The 25,213-nt window shown below is 36.9% G+C and overlaps 1 protein-coding gene across 14 annotated transcripts in view; it reads left to right on the top strand.

Moving 5' to 3' along the window:
* The window catches only part of DOCK3 (dedicator of cytokinesis 3), a 226,823-nt gene that overhangs the window by 95,760 nt on the left and 105,850 nt on the right, over positions 1 to 25,213 (top strand). For 13 of the 14 annotated variants that reach the window (XM_049826987.1, XM_049826980.1, XM_049826986.1 and 10 more), the window contains exons 10-11: positions 17,066 to 17,147; positions 23,748 to 23,808. In XM_049826987.1, the coding sequence (XP_049682944.1) occupies positions 17,066 to 17,147; positions 23,748 to 23,808 (143 nt within the window). Of the gene's footprint in view, positions 1 to 1,457; positions 1,554 to 17,065; positions 17,148 to 23,747; positions 23,809 to 25,213 lie in introns of those variants that run through there. The other variant, XM_049826985.1, reaches the window with a different exon arrangement.

The raw sequence follows: 25,213 nt of genomic DNA, 5'->3' as shown, positions 1-25,213 counted from the left end.
TTTGGTTTACATTGTGCAATACTCAAAAGTTTAGTTGCTCCTAGTTCGCTGTTCTTGTGCCATCTGCCTTATAATCAGCTTTTCACTTACAAGATTACATCCTCTTCAGTGAGCACATACTGCACATTGTATTTTCTCCTTCCTGCTTATATGACTCTCTTTTAATTATTAACATTTATTATTCCATTCTAAGTAAAAAAAAAAAAGTAACTATTTTTGCAATGTCTTCATAGTATTATCTTTATTTTGGTTTTGGAAACAAAGAAACAGAGGAATTCCTTAGGAATTTTTCAGAATATTGCATTCTTTTTCTTCAATTTATGTGTAACAAGGTTACCCAGAAGTGATCCCAGAGAACAAATTATGGATAGGTAGATGTGACTCATCTTAAACTCAGTAGGAACTGCTTTCTCTTCCACTCTGTGCTATTGTAGTGTTTCTCTGTGTGATACTCCCAACACGTATTGTTAAGAGATTGATACGATTATATTCTGAGAAATATTAAATGTACAGTGTGTCTAAAAAGCCTATATTATAGACATGCAACCTAAAGCTAGAAAAGTTTAAAGTTAATGAAAATGTACTCTGGAAATGTTACTTGAGGAACTGTGAAGGATTGGAAGTACAGTAATACACTCTTCCCCATGTTATCTTGTAGTGCCTCAGGAAACATGTGAGAAAGCTTACTTAAGCTGAAAGTTAGCCAAAAAAAAAAAAAAAAAAAAAAAAAAGTTACTTTTAAATTCTGTGGTTTTCCCTTGGGGAGATAGCAGAGAAGAAGAAAGAAGAGGCAGCAACTATCCTAACCAAAGATGTTCCTATTAGAAATTAATATTCCAGTTTACCCAAGGAAAGTGGAAGCCAACTGAGATGCTGACAAAGCCATGGCGGATACTTAGTATGATCTTCATGGTGCATTCTGTGGATCCATATTATTGTCACTTTTCTCAGTACTGCAGATGGTTTTTAAGTAAGCATCTTATTTTATCTGTAAATACTTTCTAGGTAAAAATGGTTGTTAGTGATCAGAATCCAAACTTGTCTCACCCAGAAGTGTGGCAGATATTTAAAACTTAGAGTACTGGAGCATATTTAGTAGCTGTCTGGTTCCTCAGCACTTTGTTAGTAGGGTATGCAGGGGAAATAGAGCGTTCAACCAGAGAAGCTATGCAAACAGAAGAATTGGGAGGAAAAGAAATGTCTTCCACTGGCAGAGGAAAGTTTTATGGCATACGCAGTATGGTAGTGGTGAGTAAGTCTGTACTCAGAAGGTCACTAGGGAATTTGCATTATATCCAACTCCATATTTTGTCACATAAAAAGTCAAGTATAGGTTTGTCAGTTTTTCCTGCACGTTTTTTTTTTTCCTGTTATGAATCCGTAGGATGCTCTGAATCAATCAGAAATAATCATCAAGAAGTCTTCAAAGCCCCTATTGTCATCTGACTTGGTATACGAGAATTCTTCTGAAGATTAAGAGTTTGGATTCAGATGTCTATGGCTGAACTGGAAGCCTATCTGTATCACTCTCCAACAAAACTGAGTTTGTTCTAGTAAGTGTGATACTCCATTAAATAAGAAGGATCAAATAACATTACAAAAGGCACCAATTTTCACTAATCCATTTAATTATTTTCTAGCTGCTCACTATGCCTTTGATTATTTTCAATGCTATAGAGAAGGGAAAACGAGATGGGTGTGTCTTCTACTGAAATGCAATTGGAATGAAGCTTATCAAATAATAGTTGGTTTCATCCTGGTTTTTGTTTTGTTTGTTTGTTTGTTTTTTTAAATCGTGTAATTGACATATCTTATATGGGGCCTGTCCAAATAACAGGAAGATAAGAAAAAGGATGAAAGGATATAAAACTGGGGGGGAAAAAAAGGTGGTTGTTCAGTGTTGGTAAGGACTACTGTCTATTCCTCATGTGAGGGTACACATAGATGCATCACATAGATCTTGTGTTCTCTGTGGTTCAATATGATTTCTTCGACAGTTTTGTAGCGTCTAGGCAGCTTTAAGGTAATTTATGAATGCTGTCAGTTAGAGGTCGAGGAAAGAGTTAAGCAGAGAAATAAATGCACCTGCAAATGCAGAACCACATATTCCTTCTGCTTAAGTACTTCCCAGCTGGACTCTTAAGACTCTTATTGCATGGAAAATTTCTGGGGATCATAGATGACAATCAGGTTTACAGGACATATATACTAATGACCCATTTCTCATACAGTACAATGAAGTGAGAGGAAAGATGCTCCATAGTTACTGACCTTGAAAGCTATGACTAGTTCTTATGTATGCAAATTCCTGCACTTTTTCTGGAGGGCTCTCATTTCCATAGTGCCTCTCTGAGTGTACTAGTACAGAGCACAATATTCTACCCACTGAGTTTTTTCATATCTTTTTTTTTTTAATTCTGTTTCTCCAGGACCTAATCAAATAGTTATCTAAGCTTTTCACCTTTCAACATTTTTTTATGTTGTTTCTCTCAAACTGTTTCTTTCATTTCCTTTTGCAGGCCTCCATCCTTCAATAATTTATTGTTAAGTTAAATTTATTTTTTTCTCTTCAGATCTTTGTTCTTTCTCTTTGTTGTCAGTATGAGAGCAACATCCAGATGGAATTGGTAGAATTTCATCCTCTGATTACCATTTAAAATAATCTGATTTGGACAATAAAATACTCATTTTTTAAGGGGGAAGAGAAAGAAAAAAAGAGTAATGGAATTAATATCATTCACGAGAACCAATCTGTGGGAGCATGAAGCACTGCAATGAGAGAGGAATGCAGGAAAGGCACAGTAAGAGTGTAGTAATAATTTGGGTGGTTATTAACTTGGACTGGTCAGCTTTTCACACCTTTGTTTTTTTACTCTATAATAAATTGTGCCTTTGGGCTTTATGTAAATGACATTATGCTGTTTAACTGTAACCTTACACAATGAGCACATACCATGTTATCATGATACTTTTTTTCTTATTACTTAAGTGATAAATGTAGACATGACTGGAGATAGTGTGCTCAGACTTTCAGATATGGGGGCAGGGTATGATTTGCTACCAAGAGATGTTTGCTGTAACGTAAGATGCCTGTCCAAAATTTTGTATTGAAATACTGCATACTACCAGAGTATACTTCATTCTTTTATACTATAGGTTGATATCCTGATATCCATCATAAGCATAAATCATTTGCACGCTAATGTAAAGAAAGAGACAGCAAATGCTCATACAAAAAACAATCAGAAGTACAGAATAAAAAAAAAGAGTAACAAAATATGTATTTTTTATAAGCCAAACATCTGCCTCGCCCTCTCCCTCCTTAAAACAAATAATCCCAAAGGTATATATTAAAATAAATGGTCTGTGGTCCGTGTTACATAGTAGACAAGATTGAATTATTATAATGATCCCATCTGCTCTTAAAATTAATCTGTTAGATATAAGTCTTTTCTACTGTGTTATATCAGCTGGTAGTTGATAGCAGCATCATGATGGAAGCTGATCTTGAGTAGAGATTGCAATTAGGAAAATATATGTTGGCAGAATATTTCCCCCCCAAAGATTCCACTTAGAATTCCAAATTTCACACTGTTCCTCTTTGTCTAGGACAGTAAGACACAGGGTGGAGGAGCACGTGTCTGCTCTGAAGCAAGACTTTTCCCTCAGTGGTTAATTTATAACTGCTTGTAGCTTTTCTAAGGCAAATCAGCATTTACTGGTTAGGTGCATTACAGAGAAAGTCCTTATTCCTTTAGAAAAAATCATCTGAATTTCATGAAGCAGCTTCATTGCCTCATTCTTTTCTCTTGCTTCTTTGAAACTTACCTGAGTATGTGGACGTATTAACAAGGTTAACAGCTAGGCCTTTACAAAGCATCTCATGTTTTGTTGAGATGCCTTTTCATATTCTTTTCCTTCTCACTGAAGGATAGAATTGTAATCCATTCTTTCTCAGCAGATGGCTAGGTAAAACACATGCAAAAATGTGAGAAAACAGAGACCCATAGTGATTTTTAAAATAGTAGAAATGTAGAAGCATATCTTCTACCCAGCTGCCAATTTTCAGTACAGTGCTAGGAATTTGGTAATTTTGAAACATCTATTTCTGTTACAACTGAAAAGCAATAGGCAGAATGAGAGAAAACACAACCTTGCCCTTAATGCTGTTGCTAATAGGTGATACGGAAAGATGGTTTTCATGAGAATGTACTGAACTTGTGGGTGAATGTTGGAGAGAATGTGAGTAGTACAGTCTGTCTCACATCTTCGGTTTTAAGAATTTAGCGCCATTGACAAAGCAGCTCTCAGGAGAGAAATATGATTTGGAAATATGGACTAAAAAAATGCTGTTAATTTATATCATGATAGTTGGATTTAGCTATTCTGAAGTCATTGAACATAAAATCACCTGTCCCTTTTTTCAAGGCTGAATCAAAAAATTTTAAGTGGCAATGTTTTGTTGTTAATACTGTTCTACACTTGTGGTTGGGTAGCTACAGAAGTAATGTAGATGGCGATTTCCCATTTGTAACTCATCTCATGATCTTGAGATACTTTCCAACCAAATTATTTTACCTGATAAAAATTAGCAGACAAATATATAAAAGTTTAAGATATTAAAGGTGTAAAAATATTAGAGAACAACATGATCATTATTTTAAATGTATTGTCTCCTTGGCCTCATGAACAGGTTGATTTCCACTGCATGATCAGACTCTTTTTGGTTTGACCAGTGTGTGAGTGTGTTAAAAACGAAGAGTTTTCTCAAGCTACTATTCACTTGTACAGTAGTATCTCTAAACTTCTATTACTACTTCTAAGTGTTATTGAATTGATAGAGGTCATGATACTGCCTTTGGGAGGGGGGAGGGGGCAGTAAAAATAAGACGTTTGTGACAGCATCTAGATAGAGTAGAATAAAATCCACCACTTTGAAACACTGAATTTAGAAATGATGAATTTGTAGGGGAGTTGATTTTCACTTTTTCTATAGTAGGAGTTTTCTCTGACACAGTATTCCGAATTCGGATGTCAGAATACTAATCTGTATGCCAAGTTGGTGGAGGTAACCTTGACAAATTTGACAGGAATCCTTCATCTCTTTGTGTATTTATTGATGACAGTTAGTTCCATGGTTCTCATCATCATTTAGTTATATTTTCTTGACTTTTAAACTGTCAGTAGGAATGTATATCAGCAGCTCAATAATGTTAGCAAGAACAGTGTAGCTAAAATTACATCATGTTTACACATGTCCTGAATAATTTTCTTGTAACACTTCCTAATATAGACAATTATCATCATCTGAAACTTTCATTTTAAACCCTAAGCAAACTTCTGGAAAAGCGATAGCAAATATTCCACAAGTTCTATCTGAGTAGGGGTTTGAGTCCCCTCAAAGCTCTGATATGCAGGATCAGCGTGCTTAATGGCAGAACACCTGTGCAGAACAGCTCTACGTTCTCCAAGCCAGAGTTGGAGAGACTGTATGCATTCTAGAAATCAGATGCTGCTTGGGTAGAGAATGGTAGAGGGGTTGGAGAGGTATGGACAGGTAAAGAATAAACAGGAAGATAGGCATTAATAAGGTCAGAAGAAGGGAAGACAGTTATCACTGGTAGATGCATATGGTTGAAGTTGAATAGCAGAAAAGAAATGAAGTTAGTTAATATGGAAAGATTCACATTAAAAGCTATGGCAAAAAAAGTCTGGCTGCGTTCTCTCCCAGAGTGCAGAACTGACCTTAAGATCCCTTTTTCTACATTGCTTCTCTCTTTAGGTAATAGCTCTGGGAGCGCTATGACAATATATGTGTCTTCACCCCTGTTAATTGCTTTAAAATATTATCATGTTCCAGTATTGCCAGCTGCTATGTTAGGAAGAAGAAAATTATATTTTACTTTTATTGTGCAATTACATGCTAAACTTTCCATTTGTTATGTTTTTAATAGCAGCTTTCTCAGAGTTATTTTAAAATAGAAAAGTTATCTCATTCACTGTCAGCATAATGATTTGTCTACTGGGAAAAAATAACTTTGTATCATTCAGAATTATTTCTTTAATATTCAGAGAATTTTCTTAGGGATTAGGTTTACCAACTAATGAGGTTTTTCTGCTTAGTCATGAAAAAAAATCCATCTTTCTAATGTTTACCTCTTTTCTAGCAATCTGATTTGTTGGGATAGCTAATTCTCCATCAGTTCCTCCTATACTTAAGTTTAATGTGTTCTTAGTATTTCAAGGGAAGCATTTTCTGACTTTTGGGCAATAGATAAATCCATAACAATAGTAACAAGGAGGATATCAGTTCTTGATCCTGGTCAAGATGAACTTCCTTAAAAACATCAGCCCGTAAGCAAACATTAAGGAATATTGCTATCCACAGCAATGGCCCCTGGTTTTGGTCACTCAAAATTAACATGGAAAATATGTGGGTCTCTGAAGTCTATTGCACACGTATGGCAGGGGACAAAGAGCCTTTCTGATAAAATATATAACTTTTAGAAAATACAAGTTTGATCATCAATGGAGACAGATATACTCTACAGAGTATTTTATATGGGATTTGCATGTGTGTGTCTATTTTTAAAAAAGGACATAGGAGGAGTAATGCCTCTTCAATTTCTCTACCAGTTGCTTCAGCTGACTTTCATTCCCTAGATCTCTCTCCCAAATCTGCATTTGCTTGGTTTCTTACTTATTTCCTGTTAATATTATCTATTTTAAAGAAACTATTACTATCTGGATTTTTATATGAAAGTTGCTGTAGAGAGGTAAGTGGTGGTGTTATAGATGTTAATTCTTCCCAATAAAATTACAAATACAAAGCTATTATGAAACAGGAGCTTTTACAAAAATCAATCTTAAATTTCTCACCACCACCACCCTCCTTCCCACCAAATTTTTTTCAGGTTGGGGAAGAGATACGACATATTAATAGGCAGGTATACAGATTTTTCTACAGGGATATTTTGATTTTCTTAGTTGTTAACAGGAAGAAATCAATTAGTTGCAGGTATTCGAACTACTTCTTCCCTTTTCCTGCTCAGAAAGAACAAAAAGGTATCATGAACACATATAGCTAGAAGAGATTTTGCTGTCTCGACTGGCAGGGTGCAAATACATGTTAAAATGTTTAGGTGAACTACATAGCTCACAGAAAGCCACTACAAGTAATTTTCTGTCTGCAGGAAGGCTCAGTGTAATGAATACCACTCTTCATACCTGAGCTCTTTCTGTTGCAAAATTCACTGTCAAAACCCAGTTCTGTGTCTGAAATTGTCATGTGCAAAGCCAAGTAACAGGGATATGTGTGGTTTGTAGAGCAAGAATTAAATGAGACAACTGCTGTGTTAGACCTCATAACCATTTGCTTCTCCTGGGTTAGAGATGGTGATAAAATACTTACTCTATAAAATATGTGGAATCCAAAATTAGACGTCTTCCCTACAGTTACGGTCAAAGCATTTCACATGTACCACGTGGCAGGGTTGGTCTGGCTTTCTTTTCATTAGTTAAAGTCACAATCAGTGGCAGGGACTAAGGAATCACACTGTATGACTAAAGTCTCTTTTTTTGGAAATAGAAACTTTTTCTAGCTAATGGAGAGGATTCCTTTCAGGAACACAAATATGTACCTTTCATGATGTAAATAACAAAAAAATACTAATGACAGTGTCAAAAGTTCAAGTGTGGCAGACTCATGAGAACCCAAGGAGAATGTAATTGATGTTTAGCTACATTTCTCCTGCAAGCTTTAATAACGTTTTTAACATTGTGGTGGTTTTTCCTTGAATGTGGTAGAGAGAAATGACAGGTAGTTATTTTCACTATTTTCTGTTTCTATGGAAACCCAGTGTTTGCAGTAACAGTCTTACTGTAAGCTCTGTAATCCTCCCATGGGGCTTCTAGCCAATGTGGTAACTTAATAATTCATGAGAATTAAGCCTGAATTTGCTGGGAAGCAAACTGTGTTGCTTAGAGTCATTTTCTCAGAGCCAGATTAATTTCCCTCACAGATTTGGTGTTCTTTTCTCTAAGATGTCTTTATAAAATACACTCCATAAACCAAAGCAGTGTACTTTTCTTCACTTGTTTTTTGAAACTGGGGTTATTGCAGATCTGCTGGAGAAGACAGCTCATGAAAGACCCCTGCCTGCCCTCTCCGCCTCCCTCGCTGCCTTAAAAAAAAAAAAAAAAAAGAAAAAGAAAGGGAGAAAGAAACCAAACATGTACCATGAGCACTTGCCTGAAAAGGAAGACTTTAAATAGTGCATGAATCATTGTTCAAACAATATGCAAACTGAAGGTTCAGCAGAGGTGATCTTTCTGTCTCAGGGGTTTGGGAGTGATCACTATTGATGATGGATTGCTCAAATACTGCTGTGCCATGGGATCTAGTATATGTTGTTCATTTACATTATAAATGGCAATTCAGTTCTTCACAGACACGGTATCATTCTGTACATATGCTTTGACTTACTCTCACACTTCAGCTGAGAACTGAAGACTCTTTCTGCGGAGCGCTGGGAGATTTTATTACTAGATCAGTCTTACGACAGCTTAGGTTTTTTTCTAAGAGAATGAACAAAAATTAGCAACTCTAAAAGGTCAACATGATTAACAGAAAATAAACTTGAAAAGCTTTTTACAGAGGATACTCCTAAATGGACTGCAAACAAATTGCTTAATCATCTCAGGAGTTCTGCCTTTTAAAGTACAATGGCAATATATAGATGCATCCTGAAATATTTTAACGAAAAGGAAGCTTTGCTAAAAGTATTTGTGATCTTTCCACAAAGTAGTATTTACAAGGGACTTCAGCTCTTAGGAGGAGCCAAAATTATTTACTGTTTGATCATAACTTTACTTTTCCATTTCTTCACATACTTACATAGGTGTCATGAACAGTTGTACTTCATTAGAAACCTTTTCTTTTATTGCTTAAATCATCTTTCAAGAGAGGAATCAACCCAGTATTTATGATAGTGGGAAATGACTGAAATTGATGTACATGCATGCTTTCTTCACAAATATGAGACCGTCTGGTTGAAACAAAAGTTCGGAAGTCCTGATGTGAAACTTGTTTCCTTTTTAGAAAGTTTCTACAGGGTGTTCTCAAAAGCATCAGGATACGGTGCTGTCCCGTAGTGACCAATTTTGATCATTGAGCATAGTAATGTTTTTGCAGTTGACAAACACGGGATAGATTTTGATGAATTTGGCAAATGGAATGAAAATAAAATTCTGTGTTTTCCCTAATCTTACATAAAGTTGTTCAAGCGTATATAAGAGGCCTCATATTGTAACCGTTACCTATATTGCAGGATGCAGCACAAATAAAAAGCCAGGGTGGTACAGCCAGGGTTTTTTCCTCTGCTACCACACAGGCAATTGGAGAGAATTAATTGCTTTCCTGAAAAATAGTAGCTTGTGGAAACTGTAAGGTTTAGAAACTGTCGTTCGATTCTCTCCTCCTCTCCCCCCGTCCCATCTGCCCCCCCCCCCCCCCCCCCCAACCCCAGGAATCTCTTTCATGGTGTTTCTCTGCTAACTTACGAATGTTTTGAAACAAGCCCCTTTTTTTGCAGCTTTAAGAAAATATGTTGGTCATACACAAGTCATTCCTATCATAATTTCTTGGTCAACATATTGTCTTTGAAGAGTTTGGACACACAGTGGTAGAAAGAAAGCAGTATTTCGTGGCATTGATGAAGTAAACTGCCCAAAACGTGGCATGCACAGCAAGACTGCAATATTTTGAAGGCTAGTGTTGGCAAGGTTTCTGTTGCCATAGAGAGTGACCAGCTCATCCTGAGGTCTACCCTGGTTGACCTGGGCTTGCAGTGCATAGCGTTCATTCTTGAGATTTATCTGGGACAAAACCTGTATGTTTTACAGTAACATCTTAAAAAGCCTATGACATTCATATGCCAACTCAGTTTTTATTCTACAATTATTGTCAGGCATATTAGCATTCATTAAGAGACTAGAAGAGTTTGTTTTGGGCTTTTTGTGAGAAATTAATTAATATCATGCTTATCACTGTTGCTTAAATGGTAGGACAGTATGATGAAAGGAGGTGAATGGTGCTGGTTAGGCATGTCTTTGTATGTAGCTTATTCCTGCTAGCTGCTGTGACAGTATTTTCAGATTTTTTGTTCCTGAATTTTTATTTTGTATGCAGGTAGGGATTTACATGATACTAGAAGAGTGAGAAAGAAATGTAGGGAGAAACTGAAAAAAGATCAAGGACTAAAACATAAGTTATTATATGACCTTCTCTGCTACCACATGACCCTTTTCACTATGGACTGGTACATATGTCATGGGATCAATATATATTTTTAAAATAACCTTTATTCTTAGAAGGGGAAGGTTGAGTGCTAGATTCTGAAACCGCAGTTAAACATAGCTTCTGAGAAAAGACTGAGGTGTTTGTAAAAATGTTGGGGGTTTTCAGTGTTCGCCCAGTTTTCTCTGGAAATAAGAAGCACTGAGGAAAATAACAAAAATGAGGGAACAGATTTGTACCTTTTCCCTTTTAGTGGCATAGTGGAATGGAGAAGGTGAAGGAGGCATTTGTTTCTTGGAGGAATGGCTACCAGACCATTATTTAAGGCAAGGGAAAGGTACAAGATGTGAAGTTTCTTCTTAAGGGGATTGACACCCTGATGTGTCACTGTCTCTGCTTCAGAAAACCAATCTCCTATATATTGGTAAAGAATTTTTTAAAAAACTCTTGTGTTCTTTATCACCGGTTTCAAATTCAGACAGAAAATTGGTCTGCAGTCTCTCTACAGACTACCGTTGCTTTGGTGTTATGTGTCTATTAATGCTGTACCTACATCCATAAATTGATATACAGTCAGGATTTTTGCCTCACAACTCCACACTAATTAAACCCACCAATGAGTTAAGATGAGGGAGCTCACTAATCCATTCCAAGCTCTTTGCCAGGCCTTTTGTTGTCATCTTTGCGTGTTATGCAAAAAAAGCCCCACAAACAACCTCAACAACAAAAACTCCCCACAGGCATAATGCCACTCTTGCTCACGCAACAGTAAATTTTGTTCCCGATTTCCCCTTCCTTCATGCTGAAAATGTGATGTCCCAAGCCATTGATTGCTTCCTTCCTTTTTGCAGAAAGAGATGCCAGTTCAGTATGGTCCTGCTTTTCAGACAGTTAAAGGAAGCCAAGAAGTTGAGACACTATGCTTCTTTCATTTTTGTTCCTTTCAAGTAAAAGAACAAGAAGCTGTTTGACTTTTCTTATCAGAGCAATGTTTCTTATATTTGAGTAGCTTTAGCAATTACTAATGATGCGAGTGATTGTAAAACCTGACTTATGGCTGCACAAGAGGTGGTTTCACTGTGATGTGAGTTAGCGCAGGAGGAGGTGTTGCAGTTAGAGAAATTGAAGATTGCTTATAGCATGTAGGAGCAAAAGGAATAAATAAGCTTTTGTTTAAGATACTGTTACTGGTGTGGCACATCTTAGGTTTGAACTCAACAAGGTAAAATGTTAATTTTTTTCTCTGTTTTGGTGCACTTATCTCTTATTTTATGCAAGAGAGAACTGGTTTCAGTGTATTTTCAGAATAGCTGAAAATGAATTTTTGTTTTGGTTTGGTTTTTTGACAGTAGTTTGATCAAGCAGTCAGATTGCGCCAAATACTCAGTATCTCCCCATACTTTATTTCTGCCACTCATGTGGCAATTACAACTACTGGGGTTTTAAATTTTCCCTATGATTTATTTGAGGTTTTTTTTAAACAGAGTAGCATGTGTCTGTTTTCTTAAGCAATTAGAGTATATTCAGTTGTAATAAGAATAATGCTTAATGCATAAAAACATGAGCAATTATGTCCATATGAAATTTACTCAGATTTGATATTTTGATCTTACTAAACTGGACTTTAATGCTGTCTAGATTCTATGCGTGCTTTTGTCTTTGTGCAGAAGATAAGCTTGAGGAATAGACACAGTGAAGGTTGAACTCTTTTAGAAGAAGTAGCTCCCAAAATAAGAAATTGACTGAATTCCCATGAAGTTTCTTGACCCTAAATGTCTTTGTCTAAAAAAAGGAGCTATAATGATAGCTGAAGGCAGTGGATCTTCAGATCACTGAAAATGGGGTTATTCTTCCTGGTTTCCTTTGACATAGAAATAAATTCACAGTTGTAAAATGGGGAGCATCTGACTCACTACTTCATAATATGGGTCAACGGTGTAAAAAGGTTCAAGTCCCATTCCAGGATATGGTAACATTATCAGCACTAGTAAGATCTTAGGGAATATTTAGACTCGTTTCTATAAACTGTTCGTGAACAGTAATACCAAAGATTAGGGAAATTCTGGAGATGAGAAACAAAACTGTAAGTTTAGGAGAAATGACCTGCAAGGAAGGGTGGAAGAACTCAAGGTGGCTTTAGTCTTTTAAGATCGCCTATTAGCACTGCTGTCTTTTCATTCTCCTTGTCCTGTCGGTGGATCTCTCCTTTGACAGAATGTCTCTTCATGTTCCACAGTTTCCAAATGCTGCAGTAGCCTCCAAATCCCCTTAATTAGTTAGTGACACAAGCTCAAGAGGACTCAAGGGAGGGTTGGGAATTAAAGGAAGGAATTGAAAGGTTGTTACGGAGGTAGCGCGGAAATAAGGGAACAGTTGATGAATAGGCGGGTGAAAAAGACGGTGGTCTGCTTCATTTCTTGAAAAGCGCTGGAATATGGGGACAGGAACCAGATTTTCTCTGTGGCTGTAACAAGAAAAAGGGTGAATTGCAAATTTTAAAAGATTACCACTTGTTAACGGAGTAAAACCTTGCAAGAGACTATCAAATGAGCCTCCGGAATATCTCTCTTTGGATGTTTTGAAGGCAGACTAAGCAATACAACTTTTGGTAATGAATCAAGTATAAATAGACAGCTCAAAGACTTGACAGTCCCTTCTCTGCCATTGTCAAAGGGACAGCCTGCACAGGATTCTGTGGCATACAGTATTGTATTCAACTTCAGTTACGAAAATGAAATGCTCATTAGTGCTGAAATAATTTTTCAAAGAAAACCTGTGTTGAGTTCAAATATATAAAACTTACTGGAGATTTAAAATATAATATGTAATGTTATTTTTGAGATCAGTGGAGGTAAAAGAGCAGTTATAACATTATTTCTTGAAGAATTTCAATTTAATGAATTTTAATTCTTAGATTCTTAAGTTATCTTATAGTATGCATTTGTATTGTACATGCATATATTATAAATTACGATAAAGCTCATTCTCTATAAAGTCTGTAAATGACTAGTCAGAATTTTTTAAGCTTGGCAGCCTGAATACTTCCCTGGGTTCAGTATATCCAGGACTATTAAACTAAAAACTACTGCTGCTATTCTCGAGCTTCACTTTGGTGTAAGCTGATAGTAGATATCAGCAGGGTATTACCGTATGCTTTCTTTATTCTTCTATTTTTTCCCTAATTATCCACTACTGGACATTGTTGGAGGCAGGAGAGTAGGGTAAGATGGACCTTTCATATGGAGGGCTGTTGTTATGATTTGCCTTATTTTTGCCCTCAACTCAGTTTATCTGTGGACCAGCACCTTCTGCTTCTATAATATTGGATAGTAGTATATATTTTCTGTATTTTTATCCCAGAATTTGAAAATAGTCAGAAGTACATTTTCAAATTTCTCTTTTCTCTTTCTGTAAATCATTCTTCATCTCGCAGAAGAGCTTGGTGCTCTGCTAGTGGTTTGTTTTCCCTTCAGAACATCAGTCATCCTCTGAATTAAGAGAACCAGCCTTGATCTGACCACTGCACTGCAATGGAAGTGAAGGTATTCCAGGTGTTTGTTATATAGGGTACAATAACTTCCAGGGATTTTTGGAATCAAATAGGACTGAGCCAGCTTTGATTTACGCTTTGATTTCGGATGGGCATCTTCACCAGTGAATACTTTTTCCTCTGCAGATGTGATTTATATTGCTCCTAATCTTCAACTGGCAGGCTGCTTGTTGTCTTGGTTGCTCCTGATCCTAGGCTGCGTGTATTAGCTTTGTGTTCATCTGTTGCACCCCTTTTTAGTGGGCGGATTCCATTCCCAGCAGCAGAAGTGAAAGAATAGTTTGCCAGAGATCTTGTTTGTGTAGTATTGATCCATTTTATGCTCTTACCCTTAAAAATGGGACAGGGTTAATAGGCATAAGCCATAGTAAGTATTTTTCAGTGTACTAATAGAGGGTGTTGGCAAATTTACATTTAACAAATAAATTACAATCATTTAATTATCATTGTATTCAAGTTCAGTTTTAAAGAGGACCAATGTCTATTTTATGCAAGTAACTTTTGTAGCTCTGTAGTTCATGACAGTTTCTTATTTGTTTTTTTTTTAAGGAATTTTACTTCTCTGTGGAAGGAGACATGCTTTACAAATTGTACTTGTAACTGAAGTGAAATGTATGTTACCTCCTAATCTTTCAAAATGAAAGATTTTACAGTTAAACTGATTCAAGGGTTAAAATTAAATGGATTTATTAAGATTAAAGTCTCCCTAAGCAGTGTTTTTGAAGGTATTGGAAATATTGACTTTTATTGCTGCGGCTTGGAAAGAACATGACTATGAGTTGATGTCTCTTTAAATTACTACATATTTTTAATGATATAAAGCATGAGTCCTGTTTGGAAATTGATGGTATAAAATTTATCTTCTGGTTTATTCCCTGTATTAACCAGGGCTTACCTGGGGGCATCACTGTAACTGTCCTGCCTGCTCCTCTTCGGAAATTCATTGAGTAGGGACAGCTGAATGCCAACAACTGTAACTGCCGCTAAAATAACATCTATTTCAGTTTGTGTTAGTATTTAGAGTTCTACAGTGTAATTGCTCAGGTAGTGCTGGAGGTCTTGTTTGTGTGGCCCTTTCGCAGGAGCAGCGCAGGACTGAGGCAAACAGCTGGCAGAAGCAACCACTTTGGCCATCCTGCTTGAATTGCTTGCTACTCTGTGTTTTCACAACCTTAATTAGTTACCAGCAAAGTAATGGGCACTAGACTGAGTTAATGATAAAGGTTAAGAATGTAATTAATGTGTTTTTATTGAAAATAGGTCTTATTTTGAAAATTCTGACTTTTTTTTTATTTCTCTGTTAGGTAGATAGAGGTAAATATGAAGATGTAATATTGTAATGTAACTGTTCCTGTAATGTGCTGAAGTTGTAATATTGTGCTGCACTCCACTTAATACATCATAAAATTCTTACTAAAAGATTAGATTATACCATGCCATTAAAGCGTTTGCTAAAACATTCTTAACTTACTAATTGACATCTCGGAAAGTAGTTCTAGGTAAAGAATCATCAAATATCTGTTTCTTGTGGGTTTCTTTGGGGCATGTTAGCTATCTCTGAGCTTATAAGCATCTGCTGCAAATTAATTACAATTATTACTGAATGAGGTTGTGGGATACGTGGAGATTGGAATAATAGTGAGTAACAGGGAGAGTGAAACAGCCAGAGAGCATGATCTGGATTGCTTAGCAAGATAAACTTAGGCAAATAAACATGCAAAGGTGTGTAACAAGTTGTATGAGTCATGCTTACAGAATTAGGGACCATTCTGAACACAGTAGCCATTCTGAAAATATATCAGTATTTATAATGGACAGGTTGCTTCAAACGAACTCAGAGCATAATGCTGTGGTAAAAAGGCTAATATATGATGTTTGATAAATTACAGTTAGGATTATTATGGCCTTGATTTCATATGGGTGAAATACACTTACGTGTGTGTTTGTATTTATGGTGTAGGTGGTACCAGTACTGGACTGTTACAAACTTACATTTTTAGAACTGTTCATGAAATGGTGTTGAAAAATTGCACTATGGATAAGTTCTATAAAACAATTCCAGCACTTTTTCTTGAATTTCTTAACAGCATTAAATTCCTTTCTTGTTTGGAGATATATTTGATTACATAATACAATTAATGACTGATATCACTACCTTGTAAGAAATCAGCTTTTCTAAAGGGCTCTTTAATGTACAGAACAAAGTGTAACAAAAAGCAGTGCCTAAACACTGAAACCAGACATTCCCAAGCTGATGTTAACCCATGCCTTTTAACGCTAGGGTTGAATAGCCTTTTGGAGCAAGCTGGCAAAGGAAGTAGTGTGTAGTCTACGTTTTCATTTTTTTCAGGCCAACAGTGGATAATATGCTGGAAAATGTGTTTTAGTCAAATAAAGGTTACCGAAGTTGATACAGTCATACTGGATAAAATTGAACGGATCTGTGATATAATGGAAATGTAACTAGCAGATTTAATGGTGTGCTCTTGCTTTATTTCTGTGAATCTGTAGGAAGAAAATTCTGGTCGATACTTAGTGTGTTGTTGCACATCTAGTGAATAAATTACTCTTACTCGGCTAATTTATTTGTATACATAAATTCTCTGTCTGTCTTAAGAAATAATATCAATGTCCATGGTTTACCATCCATAGTAAGGATTATTTATTTTGCAGCCTGGCTATACACACTGGTTTTGCTGGTAAAAGGACTGTTTAATTTGATTGATAAGAAGTTCTATCAATTTAATCTTAATGTGTTTGAATTAGTAAATTTCTTCTATAAATAGCATACGTCGAAGGAGCTTGCTTAATTTGTATTCTTGTTACTTTTAGTTTTGAGTCAATTTTAATGAACTGAGTTTTACCAAAGGCAGTATACGCTTCAGCAAGCGTGCCTTAGCCTTTGCCTGAAGTACTTGTAATGTGTTCAAATCCTGTGCTTCATATATTCACATTATTTTAATGTTATTGCATCATGAATATGCATCGACATGATGTTTTCGCATGCAGAGTACTTGCTATTAAGTCTTCTATCCTGTTCCATGTAATTTTATCTAGATCAGTGAATACTGCTTCATATGCTTTGGCAAATTAAAAAAATTCTAATACCTAGTGCATCTTTAAAAAAAAAACAAACCAAAAATACCTACCTGTATTTTTATGTTGAAGTGTGTACATGAAACTCTTGTTTATTTTTTCTAATATTGTTTGCTTTTTAGTGAGAGGTTTATGGTGAGGTTAAACAAGAACGGAGGCCCCAGGAATCCAGAGAAGATAGATCGAATGTGTGCGCTTTTCACAGTACGTGTTTGTTCCCTTTCTTCTTCCTTTACATAGTATGATGGTAGATGTAGTCACCCTGAGGGGAAAAAAAACCCCCAATTCTTCCTTTCCAATATATTGAGTAGAATGGAAGCTGTTTCTAAGTTTTGTTATGGTTATAACTAAATGTTAACATAAGAAAATGGATGTACTTCTAAACTGTTTTTATGGCTAAGTAAATATTCTGAAGTACTCCTTCTAAGTGCACTTGTTCCTGCTTATAGTTTGAAATTTTGAGTATTTTCATTGCATGTACTATGCTCTTAGGTAACAGGGCACAGGAAAAAGCTGCATTGGCCTGAATATAAAGCAAGGCACTTTTTTTCAGAATCAAAGTTAGAAAAACAAATACAACGACACGCGGACACAGAAGAACAGAAAATTCTCCAAACAGACTTTTGTCATGGCCCATTCCAGAGTCCGTGTAGCATCCCCAAGTAGGTGGTGCAGCAGTAGCCTCCCAGGTCGGCAGCATGGTGTGTGTGACGGAACAGAGAGACCGGGATGTGCTGCAGAAGCAGCAGCCCAGTGGAGCTACAGAGGGTGAGCTGTAATAAAGGAAACACTGTGACTTCCTATGTTGCTACAGTAGGTCTGTGCAAATAGCTACGCTGTCCTGACGCAAAGCAGATATGACCAACTGTACCAGCAGTCTTAAACCATCTGTGCCAGAAAGACAGGATAAGTAATATCCATCTGTGGCTCCTACCACATGATACCTCAGTTGGGAGTGAAATAGCCAGCTAAGAGTTACTTCTTTTTAATTCTTCAGACTCACCTCCCACCTAACGGCCTTCTTGTTTTATGGTTTTGGTTATGCCAAAATACTAGTCTCAAAACACTCAGGTTTTAATATTCATTCTGCACTGGTCTTAAGTTCTGTTAAAAATTGCTTCAGAATCATGTGTCAGACCATGATTTTATCTGTCACTTCGCAGAAAGAATATGGAAATCTAGAGACACTGAAACTTAACAGCTCATCACAGAATAACTGTAAGGAATTTCGGATCCCAAGTGTGATAAACACTTTCCATCGTGACACACCTTTAGCTAGTGCACATGCTAGAATCTCTTTGGCAGAAGTATTTTTACCTCCAGAGAAGAAAAAAGATGGTGGACAGCTTTGGTATAAGCTTTAGTTCTGGCAGTGAAATCCTCTAAGGTCAAGCAGGGCTGGACACTGAAATAGGCATGGTTGCCAGCCTTTCCCTTTTATCCTCTAAGAAGATAGCTGAATTTCTCCTCTTAAGGAACAGAGCTTATAAACCCAGAGGTAAGGATGCTCAGTTCTGCCTCCATCTGGCTATAAGAGATGCAGGTCAATCCAAAAATAGCACTGACATTGATGCTGACATCAGTAGCAGTTCTGCTTTTGAGACCATCAGCAAAGTGCTACCAGCTGATTAAGTGTCAGCAGAGGTAACAGTGTCTTAGTATTGCTATTGGCACTGATGCCTCCACTGTTAGTAACTCAAACCCAAGATCTTTCTCTTCCAAGATAAAGGTGGCCAGGGAGCAAACTTCAGCACTGGCATTTGGATCATGCAAAAAGGTTGAGCGTAGGATTAAGAATTGCTCTAAGGATTATTCCCCAAAGGCAGCACAGACTAGTTCATATCAGGTTTGGCACTTTCTGGCCTCTGAGGTTCATCATTCTTAAAAAGATTTTCACCATCAAACTTCCCCATCTACACTGATGCCGCACTGCTTAGGGTCATGTAACAACTGTCCTGTTTCACACTGTGTTACAAACAGTGTGAAACAGTTTTGCTCTGGTGACCTGCAAACCAGTCTTTACACGGTTTCAAAAATACAAAAAGAATAATGATATGCTATGGCCAGGGACATAACAGTTCCTGAAGAGACCTGCTGCATATTATGAATGGGGCCAGCCTAGTCTAAAAGAGGCCAGCCCTGAGTATTGCAGATGTGTGCCACTCTATAGCACCTATCCTTCTGACCAGAGATCGCTCCCAAGTTACCTTTCTATTTAACTATACAAAAATACCAAAGCTGCTGCAGTATCAGCTCTCCAAGGTGCTTAGACTTGTTGTCTGTCACTCTCTCTGGAAGAATGTATACTCTGTGTAACATGAATTATGATAATTGGGAAAATTATCTGTGCAAAAAAAATTACACAGTTCTGATACAATATTTTTCATCAATATATTCAAAGAACTCCCCAAAGTATGTAGCAAAGGGGCAACAAATAATAGCTTTTTGAATAACCATTTTATCTGCAATGGTTCTATCTTATCATAATTTCTTAATTTTGAAATGCTTCCAAAATAAGATAGTTCTATGATTTTCAGGTTTGTTCCCAAGTTTGTGATAGTCTTGACTTTATTTCCTCACCCTCCCCACCACCCTGCAGTATCTTTCTAAAACTCTAACCTTTCCCAGAGGCGAGAAGCCCCCATATCTTAGATAATTCAAGGTATCCCTGTCACTTCCTGCTATCTCTGTTGCTTCTAGGGGTTCAGCTGTCTCCTTGTGTAAGATATCAAAATTATGTAGGTTTTCTATTTAGATCTGCTGTCATATCATAGCAAAGGTGAGAAATTGCTTCCTCTGAAGATTAATGCTCACTCAAGCACACCTCAGCCTATGCGCGCTTTAGAAACATTCCTGTGTCTGAATTCAAACGTAATTACACAGTGTAAGCTTGCTATTTTTGTTAGATATCTTACTCTCTGTGGCCTATGAGATCGGCAACTGAATTTGTTAAAGCTGTTTAAATAGCTAATTACTGGCAGTCAGGAATCCTTGATTCCACTGTTTTGAGGGTGGTGGTGTTGGTGTTTGTTTTTTTCAACATACAGTTAAACCTTTATTGAAACCAGCATTGGAAAGACCTAACCATTATTATAGTGTAACTCTTTTCCATAACCAATATGGAGGAAAAAAAATTAGGGGTGATTTTCTAAGAAGCCATGCAATTAGAATTATCATGAAATTGTTTTGTTTATTGTTTAAAAGAAGCTCAGAAGGATGTGTGAAATAAACCCCCTGTGGATGCAGTGCTAAGAACACCTTTCTGGAAATTGATTTCTTTATATTGCATGCAAGCAAATAATAAAAGTGGTTTGTCCTCTTCTGGGTCCAAAGTCATGTGCATGGATTTTCTGCAAAGAAATTCTCTAAAGACTTCCTCGCAGGGGTTGGGGTTTTTGATTGTTTGGTCCATGTCATAGTAAGAATTTCTCGCCTTGTAAAAAGCCTCTGCTGTGCAAAATGAAATACAAGGCCATCTGGGCCCACATTTTTTGTCTTTTGACTGTGACACAGTATATTTTTGTGAAATTGAAAAACTACTAAAGTGTGAACCCAGCAATATGTGCATGCCCTACCATTTTCTGATATTTTGACAGCTGCCCTTTGAAAATCAGTTCTCTAAATTGCTGTTAATTAGAACTGGTAATCTGATAGTATAATAAAATTCCCCAATCAAATCATGGATATTTTCAAAAATCTATTACTCTCTAGACTATTAAGTACTACCTCCAAGTTTTTTTGCTTTTGAAATGTATTGTCAGGCACTACTGAGATTAAAACTATGTCAAATCCCTTCTTATCATGGAACTTCAATTTCTCCAAGAGATGCAAGATAAAGCCTACCATATGCTACACTGGTATGTTAGGTGATGAAGAAAGCCTAGAAAGTATGTTCCCTTATTTATGCAGCAGCAAAATAAGACTTGAAGAGAAAACACTAAGGAAGATTTATATAGCTTAATTCTTTGGCTTCAGAGAGACGTGATCTGCTAGCTGGTAAGCATACCAAACAGCGTACTTGCAACTCTCTGCCTATGCTGCCTAGGGAAATACAGTGCTCCTTTTAAATGGCGTAAGAGGATACAGCCATGAATTTATTGCTTGCCTGCTGTAATTTAGCAATATAACGCTGTTTGAAAGGGACTGAAACTTCTCCTTAGAATAAATTCCCTTTATGCCTAGTTCTCAGTCACTGTGCACAGATTTTATTGTGCTATATGTCACTATAATCTGAAGCTCCGTGTTTATGCACATTGTCATCATAATCTCAGGTGTTGAGATTTGGTTTCTGAAGTCACACGGGAAAGAAATTTGCTGTATGACTTAAAGTTCATGTTTTAGCTTCCAGCAAAATACAATTTTTAATTCACTAAATTGTTTCAGACTAGGAATGACAGAACTTAGATGTCCACAGTTTAAAATTTTCTCTCCCCTTTATATAAAAATTGCATTATTTCCTTTCACAGTGTTTTTAATATCACTTAGTTGTGTTTTTAAAAAAAAAGAAAAATACAAGATTTTATCTGATATTTTTCCAGTTAATTTTTGCATCGTATTTTCAAAAAAAATGTAGTATTAGAAGGCCAAGGTACGTTTGTGCATAGACAAACCCACCAGTGTTCTACCCATAGAACTGTACATTCTAGAAGTGACTGTTACTGCTGGGTTGGATTTCTTTATTCAATTGAAAAAGAAGAAAAACTAGTGAAGAAACATGAACACATAGCTATCATCTCAAATTGCTTGTGAAGTCATATATAGAGCCCTAGAGCTGTTTTTAAAAAGCCTTATGTTGAAAACATTTTGTGCAAACAAACAAACAAAAAATAGTTTTAGAATGACGTGAGGTGGTGTCAAGTGCTTCAATGTAAGGGGCGGAGTGAAGTGAACAAGAGTAACTGAGCTTAAAACTTTCTTTTTGGATGTTTCTCTTTTCACCTACATACACACTTCACTCGTTCTCCCACGTTCGTACGAACAATACATGAATCATGTGGCATTTGCAGTTGCTCTTCTCCTGAGAAATGGCTGGAGCGATGCCCTTTACGTTTGGGGAGAATTTTGAGGCCGTATGGCATAAATCAGTGCATAACAATAAGATGGTAGCACTTCGCAGAGTGGAGAAAGAGAGGCAACAGCTGTTGCTGTAGAGCACAAGGAGCCTTTTTGCATCAGAGTCTAAAACACAAATGAATGTTCTCACAGTACATATTACCTGTTTAAAATCTTGTCTTGGAGGTTAGTAACATAAGGGAGAACTTGTTGAACAATGCTAATATTTTTAGGAGGAAATGTTTCTTAGATCTTTCCTCTAAGTTAAAAAAAAGGGGGGGGGACACACATCTTAGAATTTGCTTTGTTTATAATGTTATCAGAAAAAAAAATACAACATGCCAAAGAAATTGCAATTAAGACAGCTTCTAACATGTGAATGCAAAATCCTGCAGCAATGAATATTGAAAAGCAGTCTATGCATATTTTCTTAATTTATTTTCTTTATTATTAAAGTTTTGTTAGGGTCAAGAATACTTTTTTGTCTTCATTAGCTTCAGCTTTCCTTTTATGCTTCTGTAGGTTCTCCCTTTCCCATTTTTTGGCTTTTCTTCAAGCTCGTTTTTAAAAGTTTTGACCTGCTGTTCGGTGACATGGAATTTCAGAGTTTTCATCCATGTATGTAGTTGCTTGCCATAACAATAACTTTTGGGAGATCTTAAGGTCCTGTGTTTTGCTAAGCGATTACCTCATCTTAAAACTGAGTTTATTTCTTAGTTTTTCCAATACCGTATCACTGTTTGGAATGTACTAAATATGAGATTGACCATCTGTGTCACTAAACCATTAGAATGTTTTTAGCCAAATGTGGCTCTTTCCAGCTACCATGATCCGCAAATAACGCCTTGGCATGTTTCAGCAGTTAGAATGGGGTAGAGAGCATTTCCAGTCAGCAGTCTGCATGCAGCCTACCCTGCTTTTGGACTTTTAAGAAGGTCAGCTATGAACTAGCTGCCCTTGGCTCCCATCAACTCATACAGGTAGCACCTGTAGGTTCTATGCATGGTTGAGACACTGCCTTGCTGCTTTCATAATGTAATCAACATATATCATATGAAACGGGGTTAACGCTGCACATTTAAAAACATTAAAATAAACCATGTTTCTCAGTCTTCTTCTTTTTTTCCTTTTCAGACTTTTTCTTGTTTTGAGGAACTGCACCTATCCACCCATAAAACGGAGATTAGTTCAAAACGCACTTGAAATTTTATCTAAATTCTGACAGTCATGCTGCATGGTTTTTTTCTAAAGCCATCATTTGAGACTAAGACTACACAATGAGAAGTCAGAAACCAAAAAAGGAAAACAGAAGCAAAAGAACGGGGTTAGGGACAGGTCTGGGTCCTGCAGTCAGGGGCTGGGGTGAAGGAAGCCAGAATAGGTTGCAGTTAAGGAACTCAGGGGTTTAAATTTACTATGTAAATTTAATACAGTCAAATAATATGTTTGAATTAAGATTAAATGAACATTTTAAACGTTTGCCAGAATTTTGATACAGCACCACTAGTCAGTGGAGTCAGAATCTTTAATTTCATTTTAAAGAACATTCCAACCAAATATAATCCTTCTATACTTTATTTTTCTTGTCTGTAAATTAGAAATAATAATACTTTCTCTTATCGAAAGGTGGAGGAGGTAAATGTATGGAGAGTAATACTGAGTGGTCCTTGTTCGTGGGAGTTTTCTAGGCACTTAATTTTGGAAGTGCAGTGTGTTCTTTTTTTAATGTCTATATTTTTTCCAATCTTTTAGGATCTCAGCAGCAAGGACATGAAGAGAGATTTGTACATAGTTGCCCATGTAATTCGAATAGGTACAGTATGATTTAATGCTTAAAATATATATAATTAACAATGTTTTTACAGTATTTTTAAATATATGTTTTAACTAACTTACATCATGATTTAACCTGTTAGAAAACTCAGTCATAGACCATTGTTATCTGCTGAGATTAATATTCAGACCATAGGTAGCTAAGTATTATAAGGTTACTGATGACTGTTTAACAGTGATTTTTTTTTTTAAATTATTTTTTTTCTCAGCCTGAAAACTTGATTAAACACCACATTTAGGGTAGGAGGGAGGAACTAAAAAGGCTTTTTGTTTAATGTTCTAAAATTTCAAATCTTTTTACTGATGATATATAGCTAGTTTACAGGGCAGGACATAGGTATACCTGGCCATTCACATCTAGTAAATCAGAGACTGTTAAACAAATATATGTAAAGATTTGTTTTCTGCTGTAGGAGTCTGCAGTGCTTCCCGGAAGCCACACTTAAGTTTAGGGAGATGCCTATAAAGCATAAGAGCAGGGAAGCTGTCAGACCAGTCAGGTGTTTGTTCTACCTGCTGACACCAAAAAGGAGCATCAACAGCAGTACCTGCCTGCTGGCCGCCTATCAAGCTTGCAGCCCAACATTTAGCAGCACACACTTGCTTCTTTCCAGGTTCTCTGGGCTGCTCGCATAGAGCTATCCAAGGGAGAGATCTGGATGCGTAGTGCCTAGACCTGACCCTACCCAAGGGAGAAGGCCCTTCCACGCTAATTCAGTTGACTAGTCACCTTTTATAGAGTGGGTTTCCCTGACTCCTTGTAGGCCAGGGTAGGCTTCATTTAGTCTTTTTTAGATTTGCAGTAGTGAGAATGGAAAGTGTTTATGATCGAAGTTGAATCTAGAATGTATCTTATACAGTATAGCGCAGTGTTCAAAGTAGTTCATGGAGAGCTAGATGAATTTTTTAGTCCAGCGGTGTGTTTAAGTGAAGTGACTATCTGTGATGGGTTGACCCTGGCTGAATGCCAGGTGCCCACCAAAGCCGTTCTATCACTCCCCCATCCTCAGCTGAACAGGGGAGAGAGAAAATTATAACAAAAAAGCTTGCGGGTTGAGATAAGGACAGGAGAGATCATTCACTAATTACCGTCACGGGCAAAACAGACTCAATTTGGGAAAATTAACTCAATTTACTACCGATCAACCAGAGCAAGGTAATGAGAAATAAAACGAAATCTCAGAGCACCTTCCCTCCACCCCTCCCTTCTTCCCGGGCACAACTTCACTCCCGGATTTCACCACCAAGCCCCCCCAGCGGCACAGGGGGACAGGGATGGGGTTTATGGTCATCACACGTTATTTTCTGCCGCTTCACCTCCTCAGGGCGAGGGCTCATCACGCTCTTCCCCTGCTCTAGCGTGAGGTCCCTCCCACGGGAGACAG

The sequence above is a fragment of the Accipiter gentilis genome, chromosome 23 (genome assembly GCF_929443795.1).
Source record: "Accipiter gentilis chromosome 23, bAccGen1.1, whole genome shotgun sequence".
Lineage (NCBI taxonomy): Eukaryota > Metazoa > Chordata > Aves > Accipitriformes > Accipitridae > Astur > Astur gentilis.
This window is presented reverse-complemented; position numbering and strand designations above follow the sequence as displayed.